The 11273-nt window shown below is 48.8% G+C and overlaps 2 protein-coding genes across 2 annotated transcripts; both read right to left on the reverse strand.

Moving 5' to 3' along the window:
- Positions 1-5437: 5437 nt before the first annotated feature.
- Positions 5438-6377, reverse strand: LOC144160781 (uncharacterized). Its single transcript, XM_077691947.1, has one exon. It carries the CDS (start codon positions 6375-6377, stop codon positions 5493-5495), a length of 885 nt encoding a protein of 294 aa, XP_077548073.1. The 3' UTR covers positions 5438-5492.
- A 3480-nt stretch (positions 6378-9857) lies between these two features.
- On the reverse strand, positions 9858-10622 carry LOC144160782 (uncharacterized). The gene has a single exon (XM_077691948.1). It carries the CDS (start codon positions 10620-10622, stop codon positions 9858-9860), a length of 765 nt encoding a protein of 254 aa, XP_077548074.1.
- Between the last annotated feature and the right edge of the window lie 651 nt (positions 10623-11273).

Consider the following 11273-nt stretch of genomic DNA (forward strand, 5'->3'; position numbering starts at 1 on the left):
GGATCGCATCATCAGGATGCATCATCAGGATCATCAGGAACGCATCATCAGGATCGTTATAAATGCCGCTCCAGTTATGCGCTTCTACTAATCTATAAAAGTGTTGCTGGGCCTCGGTATTCTTTTTGAGTCCAAGGCGGGTCCGAGTTCGGACTTTCCTTTGATTAGGTAATGACGGAATAACAAAGAACACCGGTAGGGGGTCACATAACTCATACGAAATTATTCCGCTTGTAACGCTATCCGAGTTCTATTTCTGAACTCAGTTTTCAATGTTCGTTCTGCGGAACAAGTTTCTTCTGGTCCTACATGCTACCCCTTAAGCAGTTCCCTTCTTTCGCACTTGAGACTATTCTGAATGCATGCGCGAGATGCATGCACCGGAAGGTCTAATGTACGGATGTGGGGCTGACTTTCTGTGTTGCCAGTGTCCTCTGCATTGGTATGCCATGCAATTGTGTCAGTAACGGAATATGCCTCAGCCAACTTCTATTTTCCAACTTCATTAATGCTGCCTCAGCACGTTCTCTATAACTTTTTTTACTGAACTTCTTTCCTGCTTAGTACGCTGCTTGGAATCTTGCATTTCTGCTCTGCGCTGAGCTTTCAGATTTTGACTTGGTACTTCTCGTGGTGCTTCCGATTTATGTGCTCCCCGTCAAACCACATGAACAACAATTGTCAAGCGGCATGCCGAAGCTACGCGACTGGTGCAGTTTCTTCAATAGCACTGCACCTCCTGAGCAAAACCCCTCCCCCTCTTACGTTCAGAATCGTGTGGACCCCTGCCCGCTCCCCTATCGCGGTCAACGACACAGCCTATGCATTGGCAAGCGGTCAAACCAACCGGGACCCATAGGAGGAGCACAGCCAAATACTGATTGAGACCTTCAACGATAAAAACAATTATAGACCAAACAGAAGGACCTTCCGTCCCGCGCAACCCAGTTTGTCTAAAATGCCGGAAAACACATCAGGACGAATTCAAGCAAACAGAATTGGAAACTCAGAACGAAAAACCATTTGTTCCGCACAGAATACTGACGGGAGTGTGCCTTTTGCGGGAATTCAGGCACACTCTACCACATCATCTGCCAGTGCGATCGGAACCCCGAGCTTCCCACCCCCCTTATTTAAAACCATTCCCGTGAGCAATGGAGAGCATGCTATCCACCTCGAGCCTGGGCGATGAGATTATTTCGGTTGACTGAGCGGACAGTGCCTGGATTGCACATGAATTCCTGGACTAGCAAGACACCCCAGAACTTATTGTTCCGCAGTAAAGTTCCGTCCTCCGCCTTGCTCCGCCGTTGTACTCTCTTCAAGAATTCTTCAATTCCTTGTCTAACAAAGTTTTCGAATTCTTCGAACCGCGTATTGAAACCTTAAAACATTTATTACTCTCTGCCGACTTCACTGTCACCCTGGAAGGTGTTAAAGGCGAGTCCTGTCGCGGAGGCCAATTACGGATGTCAAGTTCCAGAATACTGATGCTGAGGTAATGAGAAACAGGCTGAAGATGGAAAGACAAAGTTGTATAGGAATGCATGAAAATATACGCGCAGACCGTGAACGCCAAAATAACCCATGGATATAGGACACAGTGGAAGCGCAGGGCAGCAGGAAAGATTACAATAGGAAGGTTCGCAGTTGGAGTAATATTTTAAATAAAAGTTGGTTGTGATAGAAAGAGAAGCAGTTATTTATGTAGGAGAACCACAAGAGGATAGGGAGTTTGAGGCACTACGAAGGCAATGGCCTTGCGATGTCAGCAGCAGAAAAAATAGCGGAAGAACGGTGGTCGTAATTCTACGCATTGTAGGGGCCCACAATGCAGCTAGTCAGAAGAGGGTGCCTGGGCGCTCTACAATAGCCTGAACGCACCATGGTGTTGGCCGCCCTCGGCCAAGCTTCAGAAACATATGGCTTGGAGACTAGGAAGTCATAATCAGGTCAAGCAATACCCGCCTCTTGCTCCTCTGTCTTCACTGGCAGGGATTCATTGCTTCACAGCGGGGATTGATCATAACAGATAATCAATCAATCAATCAAAGTTTTTATTGGACTGTACATAAATACATCTGCATGGTGGGACCCCACAGGTGGGACCCCAGAACCCAAGAATGGGTTGTAAAAGGGGTCCCTACGATACATTAGGTGATCACAGTCTGTTTGAGCATGTAGGGCGCTATGTCGGGCGAGAGGAAGGAGCCTCAGGCAGGACGACCGTTCGTCGCAAGGCAAAACCAGATTCTATTTTGTCAGCACCAGTGCGACCCCCGTGTCCTCGTGCGCTCGCGCGGCCACGCAGCCTGTGTCCATGTCCATCGGGCTGCTGCGCGAGGAGCGGCGCTCGATCCAGCGATGTCGCTGGAGCTGCCGCTACAGGGCTCCCCCCCAAGAGAGGAGCGGGAGTGACGAGCGAAAAAGTCATGCATGTTTCCAGTGGACGCGCCGAGGTCGTCTTGTTAAAGGGGGCAGAGCAGGTTCCAACGAAGTGACTTCGGGCGGCTCGAAGTACGCGGGCTTCAGGCATTCGATTGCCACGGTGTCTGGAGAGCCGTTGATGTCCAGTACGAAAGTAGTCGAGTGACGTTGAACGACTGGATAGGGGCCGATGTAATGTGGGCGCAGTGGTCCTTGGACGGGTCCGTTGCGCACGAACACATGCGTGGCAGTTTTGAGGTCAGGGTGCGTGTAAGTCGTCGAGTTCTTTGCAATGCGTGTGGTCTGAGGCCGAAGGTGTCGAAAAACCTCTCGTAGGTTATCAATGTATTCACTTGCAGGGACAGGTTGCGGAGACTCGTCGAACAAATCCGCTGGCAAACGCAGAGTTGTACCGTAGACGAGCTCAGCAGACGTGCACGAGAGGTCCACTTTGTACGCGCTCCGGATTCCGAGAAGCGTCAGTGGTAGCCGTTGGACCCACTCGGTGGGGCAGCCGTGTGCAGTGAGTGAAGCCTTGAGGTGTCGATGAAAGCGCTCCACAAGGCCGTTCGCCTGCGGGTGGTACGCAGCTGTTCGCAGACGAGTCGTTCCGAGAAGACGCAGTAGTTCGGTGAACAGGGATGACTCGAACTGCCGGCCGCGATCGGTGACAACGGTGGAAGGGCATCCGTAGCGCGAAACCCAGGTAGACAGAAAGGTTGAAGCTACTGTGGAGGCCGTGATGTCGGGAAGAGGGCAGGCTTCGGGCCAACGTGTGAACCGGTCAACACAGGTTAGATTGTACCGGTAACCTTGGCAAGGGGGTAGGGGGCCAACGATGTCAACGTGAACAACAGAAAAACGTTCATCGGGCCTGAGGAATGGCTTGGCAGGGGGAACGGAATGGCGTTGGACTTTTGAACGCTTGCACGGCGTGCAGGCTCGTACCCAGTCTCGAATGTCAGCGTTCATACGGGGCCAAACGTAGCGGGACGCAATGAGCTTTTGAGATGCCCGAATGCCGGGGTGGGCCATGTTGTGTATGGCGTCAAACATGCGGCGACGATGTGAGGCAGGTAGGAAGGGTCGAGCAACACCTGTGGACGTGTCGCAGACGATGGTCACACCACGAAACGGTACATCTTCAAGGTTGAGTGCGGTAGGTGCTCCACGTAGACGGGAGAGCTCGTTGTCGTTGGCTTGCGTCGTAGCCAGTTCTTGTACGTCAAGCGGGTCGGTAACCGCTTCCAGCGTTCCTGGTGAAATAGCATTTACATCGTCCATGCGACTCAGTGTGTCTGCAGGGGAATTGGCCACACCACTGACGTGCTGGATGTCGGACGTGAACTCCGAGAGGTATGCTAGTTGACGCACCTCTCGTGGAGTGTAGAGGGTGCCAGGGCGGTTCAAGGCGAACATGAGCGGCTTGTGATCAGTGAAGATCGTGAACGTGCGTCCTTCGAGGTGATGTTTGAAGTGACGAACAGCGAGGTACATGGCTAGCAGTTCGCGGCCGAAAACGCTATATCGTGTCTGAGCCGGAGTCATGCGCTTGGAGAAAAACGCTAGCGGTTCCCATGCACCTTTAACTTGCTGCTGAAGGACAGCTCCGACGGCAGAACTTGACGCGTCGGTCATGAGTGCCAACGGAAAGTTCGGATTTGGATGAGCCAGCAGTGCAGCGTCGGCGAGAGCGCGTTTGATGGCCGTAAATGCCCTTTCAGCAGCATCGTCCCAATCAAGTGAAGTGGATGACCGTTTGGTGGAAAGCAGCCTGTCGAGAGGTTCGAGCAGCGTGGCACAGTTCCTAATGAAGCGGCGGTAGAAATTTACCAGCCCTAGGAACTGGCGGAGCTTTGTCACTGACGCTGGCTTGGGAAAGTCGATGATTGCGTGAACCTTGGCGGGGAGAGGACATATTCCAGTGGCGTCCAAACGATGACCAAGGAAATCGAGGGCAGTGGCACCAAACTCGCTCTTCGAGACGTTGATGACGATGCCGTCAACAGCGAGACGCTCGAAGAGAAGGCGAAGATGCTTCAGATGCTCTTCCAGGGATGTGCTGGCCACCAGAATGTCGTCAACGTAGGCGTAGACGAACGGTAGCCCTCGTGTGACGGCATCAATGAAACGCTGGAATGTTTGTGCAGCGTTGCGGAGTCCAAATGGCATGCGCAGAAATTCGAACAGGCCGAATGGGGTTGTGATGGCAGTTTTGGGGATGTCTTCTTCTGCCACGGGAATCTGGTGGTAAGCACGAACCAAGTCTATCTTAGAGAATATCGTGGCCCCGTGGAGAGTGGCGGTGAAGTCTTGGAGGTTGGGTAACGGATAGCGGTCAGGAACGGTCTTGGTGTTCAAGGACCGGTAATCTCCACAGGGGCGCCAGTCACCAGTTTTCTTGGGCACCATGTGCAGTGGTGATGCATGGTTACTGGATGATGGACGGATGATGCCCAGTTGCATCATGTGCTCGAATTCCGCTCGGGCGACTTTGAACTTGTCAGGCGCAAGCCGCCGTGGTCGAAAGAAAACGGGAGGGCCAGTGGTGATGATGTGATGACGGACGTCATGACGAACAGGCTGAGTCCAGTCAGGTGGTGCTGTCACGGTTGGGAAGTCCCGCAGCAAGGTGGCGAACGGTTCATCGGCAACTGTAGCACAGGATGGTGCTAGATTAGCGGCTGCCTCCGCTGACACACCTTGCACTGAGAGGAGTGTGGTAGCATCAAGTAGACGCTGCCGCTTTTGGTCGACAAGAAGGCTATGTTTTGCGAGGAAGTCAGCACCGAGGATGGCGGTGCGAACGTCGGCGACGAGAAAAACCCACCGGAAAACTCGGCGGAGCCCCAGGTTTAGAGTTAGTGAGCGTTGCTTGTAGACGGGTATGCGCGTGCCGTTCACTGCTTGTAAATGCGAGGTGGCACGAGAAGCACGATCCGAGCGTGTAGCGGGCAAAACGCTAACCTGGGCACCGGTATCCACGAGAAACCTCTGTGCGGTGGTGCGGTCGGTGACGTGAAAGAGGCGACATTCCTGTGTTGGGCCGAGATCGCTTGTCGCCGTTAGCGGTCGGCCAGGCCGTTTCCCGTCCAGGTGCAGGGCAGACGGCAGTGGCGGGCATCAGCGCCGAAACGCCGGTGGTAGTAGCAAATGCCCGGGTTAGGCGATTCACTGCGTGGGCGCTCTGGGCGCCGTCGCTGCGACGACGAGCGACGGCGTTGACGGGAACGTTGCGGCGAGACATCGCGGCGTGTTGCGGCAACGATGATCTTCTCTAGACGATCGCAAAGGCTGTCGAGTCTAGATGAAGCGGCGGACTCACTGGACGCTGAAGCGGGGTTCCTGGGGCAGGGAGGAGACGGAGGCTTAGCCGATGCAACCGCGGCCACTTGAGAAAAGGGGGTGGCGACCTCCATGACTTTGTCTGTCAGCGCGGCGAGTGCCTGCAGGTCCATGGCTGCGGCAGTGGCGAGGACCATTTGGACGTTGGAAGGTAGGCGCTGAAGGAAGAGCTCACGCAGCAGTGTGTCATCCATGGCGTGAGAATGCGTGCCAAGGAGTTGCTTCATGTGCCGTAGCAGTTGGCTTGGCCTGCGGTCGCCGAGCTCCTCGGAGGAGAGAAGCTGCTGGATGCGCGTGCGTTCCGAAGCAGCTGTGCGCTCCAGGAATGCAGCCTTGAGCTGGTCGTAAGGCGCTGCGGGGCGGGTGTGGTTGAACGAAGTGAGGATGTCGGAGATCTCCTCTGCGGCTGTCGGCGGAAGGGCTCCGACGACGTGGAGAAATTTGGTTTCTTGAGAGGTGATCCGAGCTAGCTGGAATTGCGCCTCTGCTTGCAGAAACCAGGTCATCGGGTGGCGCTCCCAGAATTGCGGAAGCCGAACGGTCAAGGCTGAGACTGCTTCGCCGGTTTCTCGCGACCGGGTTGAGTCGTGGTTGTCGAGGGACATGGCTCTACATTAACCTCGGTGGCGTGTTCGGTAGGGCCACCAATTGTAGGGCGCTATGTCGGGCGAGAGGAAGGAGCCTCAGGCAGGACGACCGTTCGTCGCAAGGCAAAACCAGATTCTATTTTGTCAGCACCAGCGCGACCCCCGTGTCCTCGTGCGCTCGCGCGGCCACGCAGCCTGTGTCCATGTCCATCGGGCTGCTGCGCGAGGAGCGGCGCTCGATCCAGCGATGTCGCTGGAGCTGCCGCTACAAGCATTTTTCAAACAAAATACATTCTCCTGGTTTGGACATCCGCTACAAAGGCTTGCAATGAAATCAGCTATATAACAACACGAAAAATGTACAACCAAAAAACAGGAGAACGGTCATTGGCAAATGAAAAAAAAATGGAAGAGTTTGGGGGAAAAGAAGAAAGAAAAACAAGAAGAAAGATCATAATGTGAAAATAAAGATAAAAGCTGTTGCAAAAAACAAAACTCTGGTTATATAAACACAACTACAAGTCCGTACGTCAGTCAAATAACATAAACACTTGTGCTTTTAGTTGTTTTTTATACATATAGAACGATGGTGTGGAGGTGACGCTGTGTGGGAGTTTGTTCCATAAGTGTGGAGCCATATACGAAAAGGAAAATAATCCTTAGTTAGTTCTAATCTCGGGTATTGCTAATGTGGTTGAGCATGTGGTTCGAAGGGAATATGTAGTGGTACGGTGAGTAATTCTAATCGAAGGACAGCTTATGATATTGTGGATTATCCTATACAGAAGCAACAGGGCGTAATATCTAATACAGGTGTGTAAGGGCATTATATTGAGCATTTGATATGCAAATTTAACAGATTCTTGTCTATGCATGAAAAGTATTGCGCGGAGAGCTGTGTTTTGGGCGGTTACAATAGGCACAAGAGTGGTGCGATATGTTAATCTGTAGACACTGACTGCGTATGTAATGTGGGAATGTAGTAAGCTGTGGTACAGTATAATCATAGTTTTAAGAGGTAAGACATGACGTAGTTTACAGAGCATTGGAATTTTTTTGTAAATCTTGCAAGCAATTTCTACAACATGGTTGTGCCATTAAAGTTGATTGTCTAAATATACACCTAAGAACTTTGTGTGTTTCACATTTTCTAGAGTAACATTGTCAAGCTGTACGACTGCATTATTTGTTAGAGGGGTGTTTTTTGCTGAAAAGACAATATAGTTACTCTTTGTTACATTCGCAACAAGCTGGTTGCGCTTTAACCATTGGTACAATTTTGATAGGACTGCATTAGCTTTTTTATAGAGGTCTGTTTCTTTTCTGGCTGTCAGGAAAATGTTAGTGTCATCAGCATATAAAACACATGGTTCTGCCAAATATGCAGGCAGATCATTGATGTAACTAGGAAAAGAAAAGGTCCTAGAAATGACCCCTGTGGCACGCCACTATTTGTGGTTAGTCTTTGTGATGAAGCATCGTTGACGACGACATATTGCTCGCGGTTTAACAGATAGCTTTTGATAAGTTCGAGAGGTGTTCCACGTATACCATATTTTTCTAACTTTGTTAATAATACTTTGTGGTTTATCACGTCAAACGCTTTCGTTAAATCTATGAACACGCCCATTGTATGTAACTTGTTTTCAATACTTTGCTTGGTGTTTTCAACTATGTTAAGTAGAGCCAGCTCTGTCGAGTTTCCTTTCAAGTAACCGTACTGCTCTTGCGCATATAGTCCGTTTGATATAAAGAAGTTATCTAAACGAGACAGCACCGCTTGCTCGGCAACTTTCGACAGCGGTGATAAGATTGATATTGGTCGATAGTTTTCTGGTTTTGTTCGGATTCCCTTTTTGTATATTGGCACAATTTTTGATATTTTAAGCCTTGTTGGAAATTTACCCATGGTGAACATGTCGTTAATATTATGCGCTAAAGGTTCTTTTACATGGATTGCGCACGTTTTCAGCATTGAAACTGAGATGTCATCATAGCCTACTGATGTTGTGGGTTTTAAATTTAGAATTACTTGTAAATTTCTTGTGCATCGACTGGTCGCAGAAAAAAGGATCTAGCACTGTTTGCGCCTTTTATGTGGTCAATTAATGCTTCCCCTGAAGAATTTTGTATTATTTTAGATGTTACCGTGGCAAAATAGTTATTAAATTCTTCTGAAACTTCGGTGCTATTTGTAACCATGCTACCATTTACAATCAGTTTTGTTACAGCGTTGACAGCGGTTGTTTTGTTTAATGCAGAATTAATTACCTTCCAGGTTGCGCTGGTGTTTCCATTCGCTTGCTGTATTCTCAGGTGGAAATAATTCCGTTTTGAAACATTAATTAGGTTCGTAAGCAATTTATTGTAACACTTGTACTTGTTTTGTAGAGAAACTTTATGGGGATTGCGTTTTAGTTTTTTCTACATATTATTCTTGTGGTTGATTGATTTTAAAGCGCAGTCGTTAACCATGGTTTACGCTTTACTGTGGTTCTAGATTGCGTAACAGTAACTTCACCGCGTTTTATGTGCTTGGCAAAGGAGTTTAGAAATTGATCGAACTTATCCTCAGCGGATAGTGCTTCGTACACAGGCCGCCAATTTTCCGTACATAGGGAACGCAAAATTTTATCGTGTTTGTAAACAATGCGTGATTTTGCTTGTTTTATGCTATAGCGTGGGGATGCTATTGCAAAAACTGGCTGATGATCTGTTATGTCGGACAAGATTGTACCTGTTTTGAATGTGGTTGACGAATAGTCTGTTATTATGTGATCGAGTATACTTTGTTTGCTACTAGATATGCGAGTTGGTGACGTTATCAATTGTTCTAAGCCTTGAGTAGTCAGGAGGTCTATATAATTGAAGCTTGATGAATCGTTTTGCGAAACGTCATTATTAATATCACCCATAATTATTATTTGAGTTTTTGAGTCACGGTAACTGCAGAGTACTCTTTCTAATTCAGCTAAAAAGTGTTCCTTTTTATTTTGAGGTGATCTATATATTATACCTACGAGAGTAGACTTCGTTTTGTGAGGAACTGTATCTCGCGACGTGTAGTCAGATGGCATTTCAACGAAGAGTGCTTGACACCATTCAGAAGAAATAGTAACGTCATTTCTAACAGCATAGGGAAGAGAAGAATTGATGTATAGGGCAACGCCCCCATGTGACGGCTGTGTCGGTAATCGATCTGGCTGTGGGCGTAACCGGCATGAAACTTCTAGCTGGTAGCCTGGTAAATTATAAGCACCGTCGCTTTGCTGTGATAAACATGTCTCCGAAAGAGCAATGAAATGAAATGCATGATTCAGATTTGTACACAAGTCATAGAAGGCGTCATAATGCGCTGGCAAGCTTCTGATGTTCAGGTGCAAAAGCGATAGTTGCGATGTATCTTTCATTTCTTGTAGAAATCTTTTTGGTTTGAGTAATTCGTAAGCCATGAGGGAAAAAAATGGAAAGGGCGCAGATACTGTAGTGCGACTTCATTTAGGTGATGATGCGCAGGTCATCGTGCGACACTATCCTATGAACTTTGCTCGTCGGTTCTTTCCGAACCTTAATGACACCTTCATCGGTCAATAGGAACTGCCACTGCTTTGCTTTCTTTAGCTTGAGTGCTTCCGAAAACAGTGTCTTGTTCCTTGGCGTCAGCTGATCATTAAAGAATACTGGAGTCGCTTCCGTACTCCTCCCTAGATCTTTCGACATCAAACGAGCCTTTTTTGCTTTCTTCTGGAAATCATTCCTTTTGTCCCGAGAGACAAAGCGGATGATGATATTGTTGGCTGCTGGGCTGTTTGGTGTGGGGACCCTATGAACAATGTCGATATCTGATGGCGTGATGGTACATTTCACCTTCGATCCAATGTCAGCAAGCAGCTGTGGAAGATTCTCATCTTCAGCATTTGGCACACCACGTATCTCGACATTGTTCATACGAGAGTACTGTTCTTGTAGGGCTACCTGTTTTGTCAAACTGATGTTCGAAGCCCTTAGTTCCTCGTTGATGGCTTTAAGGGCCTTGCTCTCTGCAATCATGCCGTCACGTTCAGCCTTGATTGAGTCGTACTCCTGGCTTAAGAAGGTCAAGCTTTTCGTGGCTTCTCGCAATTCTGATTGATACGACACCATTTTTTCCTCGCTGAGAGCCAGTTCTGCGCGAAGTTCATTAACTAGCTCGCTGAATCTTGCTTCCATTGCCATTTTCAGCAGCCGAACTTCCTTATCTAATTCAGCACATGTGGGCGGCATTCTAGTATCTACCAAATGAGCGATCCGCAACAACCACAAGCAGTAACTAAAACAACAATGGAGTTCCCACCTGGGTAGAAGAGACGAATTAGGCGTTTGCCGCGTAGTGCAGCTCCGGCAGTTTGGGCGTGACGCAGCTTGTGGCCACGTGCGGTTGTTTCTTGCTGAAGTCATCCGGGGTGAGGGGCAGGAAAGGGTGCGCTCCGGGGCAGGCGATCTGGGTACAAGAGACGAATTAGGCGTTTGCCGCGTAGTGCAGCAGGCTGTGCGGATCGCTCAAATGGATAGATCATCACAATCATTCCTTTTGTCTACGTCTTTTAGTAACCGTAAAGCAACTACATAAACCTAACCAGGCCTTTCAAAACGTATGGTTGTGCTTTATTTTTTTAATGAATTATGGTGTTATGCAGGAGGTGCGTGTGTTCGCAAGAAATATAGGGTTTTCTCACCGGTATTCTAGTATTGGTGCACATTTTATCACTTTTACCTGTACAAGAGTGTTTCACTATTGCTTCATGAATACGATCGTCTACAATGCTCTCGTAGAATGAACACTATATTTGTTATGTCTAACTTGCTGTTAGGCATTGCACACACACGAATTATAAATTCAAACGTGCTTTTCATACCATTTTGCTTGCACTGGCA

The sequence above is a fragment of the Haemaphysalis longicornis genome, unplaced genomic scaffold, assembly GCF_048455015.1.
Source record: "Haemaphysalis longicornis isolate Haplotype H1 unplaced genomic scaffold, Haemaphysalis longicornis Haplotype H1 scaffold_11, whole genome shotgun sequence".
In the NCBI taxonomy this organism is placed as follows: Eukaryota; Metazoa; Arthropoda; class Arachnida; order Ixodida; family Ixodidae; genus Haemaphysalis; species Haemaphysalis longicornis.

Coding starts and splice junctions, on each gene's coding strand:
- LOC144160781 (XM_077691947.1), bottom strand. CDS start 6,377: ATGTCCCTCGACAACCACGACTCAACCCGGTCGCGAGAAACCGGCGAA.
- LOC144160782 (XM_077691948.1), bottom strand. CDS start 10,622: ATGCCGCCCACATGTGCTGAATTAGATAAGGAAGTTCGGCTGCTGAAA.